Source organism: Pelobates fuscus, chromosome 1 (genome assembly GCF_036172605.1).
Source record: "Pelobates fuscus isolate aPelFus1 chromosome 1, aPelFus1.pri, whole genome shotgun sequence".
In the NCBI taxonomy this organism is placed as follows: Eukaryota; Metazoa; Chordata; class Amphibia; order Anura; family Pelobatidae; genus Pelobates; species Pelobates fuscus.
Window position 1 is genome coordinate 472,975,479 of NC_086317.1, and position 3,784 is coordinate 472,979,262.

Below are 3,784 nucleotides of genomic sequence, written 5' to 3' on the forward strand. Positions count from 1 at the left end.
ATTGTTATCTGACCTTTAAAATACTACTTGCTTCGACAAACGCCTTTTGCCTAACTAGTATTCAGGTAAATATTTTTTTCCATTTCTTACAGTTTTCATTTTTTATATTTCAAAGCAATTTGCCTAAAAAAAAGGCGCCCAGCTCAGGCAACCTGGGAAAGTGGCTCCTTCTCACCAAAAACCACTCAGGTTTCCATAGAAAGTGCTGCTCATCAAAAGTGGCCCTTTGTTTGCTGATAACTAGCTAGGAACCCCTCAAGGAATGTCCCCTGCTCACAAATAGGCAGCCAGGAAGTCCAGGAAGATGGTTCTTGCTTGCCAATAAATGCTCCAGGTTCTCAAAGAAAGTGACCCCTGCTTGTCGATTGGCTCCTACACACCCCAAGAACTTGGCCCTGCTATTTAATAGGGGCCCAGGCATCTCCAGGAAACTGGCCTCTGTTCACAAAAACATGCACAAGCATTCTGGGAAATGACCCCTGCTAACCAAAGGGACACAGGCACATGGGAAAGTGTCCCCTGCTATCCAATAGGGTTACACCCAAACAAATTGTCCCTGTTCACCAAAACATGAACCAATGCCACTTTGAAAAGTGGGCCCTGCTAGCCAACAGGTAATTGGCCCAAGTTAGGCAACAGACACCCCAGGAAAATGCCCTCTCCTTTATAATAGGGGCCCAGTGCCTGATTTGCCTAAATACTAGTTAGGCAAAAGGTAAACTAACATTTAGCCAAAGCAGAAGTCATTTGCTTTGTGCCTTAAATTTATATTTCCCTACCAAAAATATATACCCAAAAGCACTGTGGAAATTGAGGATAACCCTACTCACATTTGATGGAGCCTGATATAATGGCTCTAGTCTTACGACCTCCGTGCCTTTAATGTGGCACACCATGTCCTCTTGCAGACTTGAAAGCGTAGTCCTCAAGGAAATATAGCAGAAACAAGACCAATCAGGTAAAGTATCCTCAGGATGTGAAATGATCCTGCACATAAATATAGAAATATATATAAACTGCTCACCTGGTTAGGAGCCTGTAATATAGCATAATATTATTATTGACTCCTAATATAAAATATTATTGGATCCTAATGCCCTATCATATAAAACATTAGAGGCTCATGACCAGATCAGGACTTTTCTTATATGTATATGCAGGTTTCTTTACATCTTGAGGATAATACACTAAGACATTTTGCATTGATGCATCGCGGCACTTTTTTGCACTTTGCATCTGATAACGATGCCCTTGTTTGTTTCCTTTTTTGTTGTATCACAGAGGAAAAGGAAGCAAAAACTCACCAGCTCTGCATTTTCTGATCTGCAATGCTGCTCTCTTCCAGGCCTTCTCAGAGAGTCTCGGCCAGGAGCCGAAGAAGACCATTGAGCGTTTCTATTTAAAATGTTCTAGTGTGCTGCTTACGCTGCAATGCCAAGGCTTCATGAAGAGATTGGGCAGGAGAGCAAGAGAATCATCTAACACTCTGCATTAGCAGTACCACTGCTTCCACCCACCTCCTTACATGCTTGCTAGATTTGTTATTTAATTTCTTGCCAAAAGTCAAAATAATAATGGTTTTGAAATGGGGGCAAGGGACCCCTTTGATAGGTGGAACTCCGGGGCCTAGTAGTTTTGCCACTTCTAACAAGATTATTCACCAAGTTTCAGACAGACTCTAGGGATACAGCAGTTGGTAAGGTTTCTTCTCTAAGAAAATGTTTCATTAGTTACTGTGATAAGAAATTTGCTACATTTGACCTGAATGCTGGCCAAGCACTTAGCACTGAATGTCATTTAGCTATCTGCTTTAGTGCTAGTTAATATCTTTAGAATTTGTAAATAGTTTTTTTTCATTATTTTACCATGACTGTTCTTCTTTCCTTTTCATTTTGAAGTTTTGAAACCCAGAGACAGAAAGGTTGCAGTTCTCTTACAATGCAAAATTCAACATCTCTCTCCAGCGACATGATGCAAACATCCACTTACTACAGTAAAGCTGCAGAAACTGGATGGATGGTCCTCATGGTCCCAACTGTTCTTTGTTTCTGCTTTTTCCTCTACTTTGCCACTGTGATGTTACATTTCTACTTTACTTCCCCTCGTGTGAAAGAACATGCTCGCTATGTGCTCTTTGCCCACATGCTCATTAATGATACATTGTATCTTAGTGTCGCACTCTTTTTTTTACTGGCTGCCATGTTTGTTCTTCCTATCCCTATGGCCATCTGTTATATCCTGGTCACATTGGCAGCTTCATCATTTAAGATCACTCCATACAACCTGGCATTCATGGCTCTTGAACGTTATATAGCTATCTGCTTCCCACTGAGGCATGTAACACTTTGCACTCCACAAAGGTCAAATGCTGCTATCGCACTTATGTGGGTAATTGGACTAATGCCCAGTTTTGTGGATTTTGTTTCCCTGTGTATGTCAGTTGACAAGAACTTCTTCTCTCTTCGTGTTGTCTGTAATCGGAATATTGTGATGATAAATGCTTTTCAAGCATCTATAAAAACCTATACTATTATAATTTCCTTAACACTTGTAGGTTTGATAATTCTGTTCACCTATGTAAAGGTCATGTTGGTTGCTCGACAGATAAGCTCCAGGGGTTCTGCTTTTAAGGCTGCTAAGACTGTTATGCTTCATGCATTCCAGCTCCTCTTGAGTATAATATCTTTAGCCTCTTCGTTTACAGAGCCATACTTTCGAGATTATATATTTTTATTCGTCATGGCAAACTTTACCATGTTTATGTGTTTACCAAGATTTCTGAGCCCTTTAATCTATGGCATGAGAGATGAGGTCTTCAAACAATGCATTGGAAAAATATTCTCAAAGAACTTCAACCAACAATGCTGTAAATTAAGGTCAAATAAACTTGCTGTACATGGTTCCTAAATATAGATATTCAAATATCTTAAAATTCCCAGAGGGAACCTTCAACAGGTTAATTCATTACAAGAAAAATGTGCTTGTTCCAAGGAGCCCCAGTAACAGGGGATGGATAGACACGGTGAACAAAACTCTGCTGAAGTCTAATTAAGGGACCTATGATGCATGGTCTTTGTTCTTACCCAAATTTTCCTGTAAATTGCAATTGGTAATATATAATAAACTATAATTGTAATCTCAATGTTTGTTTGTCACATATCAAATTATCTACCACTCCCATAATAAAGGAGTAGGCAATGTCCCCTCCCCTAGTCCTCAGCTGAGTCATTATTTTCTCCCCATTCACACTTTTGGGGCATGTAGCCTCAGGACACCTAACCTAGCCATGACTGGTACAAATGAGAAAGGAATAAAACTTGTGGTCTGAAATAGCCAGGTCAGGCACTTGAAACAGGATAGGAACAGTTCAAGGTCAATAATCTGGTCAGGTCAGGAAAGGACAGTGAACTGGTAAAACATGCCCAAGTGTTACCTGAACCACGAAATGGACAATTGAAATGCAGGAATATATAGACCCACACCCTTGCATGAGTTTTGCTAATTGATGCATGCACAGAACACCCAGCAGGACATCAACTAATGAACTACATAAAAAGTGTGAAGGTGGTGACTCATGTCACTTAAAGGGAAAAACGACTGCCCAAATACAAAATAAATCAAATTGACGTGGCTGTGTCTAAGTTAAAGTAGGAAGCAAAAGACTGTGTTGGAATTGCAGACATTCCAACATGCAAAATCTCATTTCAGGGAGGTGGCTTCACCAGTAACTGTGCCCCCCCATTCACACGCGCCCTCTCCCATGCATACCCCCAACATGGACACA

The 3,784-nt window shown here is 40.5% G+C and overlaps 1 protein-coding gene across 1 annotated transcript; it reads left to right on the top strand.

Moving 5' to 3' along the window:
* The first annotated feature begins 1,968 nt into the window (after window positions 1–1,968).
* LOC134585478 (odorant receptor 131-2-like) lies at window positions 1,969–2,907 on the top strand. The gene has a single exon (XM_063440902.1). The coding sequence runs from the start codon at window positions 1,969–1,971 to the stop codon at window positions 2,905–2,907; it is 939 nt and encodes a 312-aa protein (XP_063296972.1).
* Window positions 2,908–3,784: the final 877 nt, after the last annotated feature.

Coding starts and splice junctions, on each gene's coding strand:
- LOC134585478 (XM_063440902.1), top strand. CDS start 1,969: ATGATGCAAACATCCACTTACTACAGTAAAGCTGCAGAAACTGGATGG.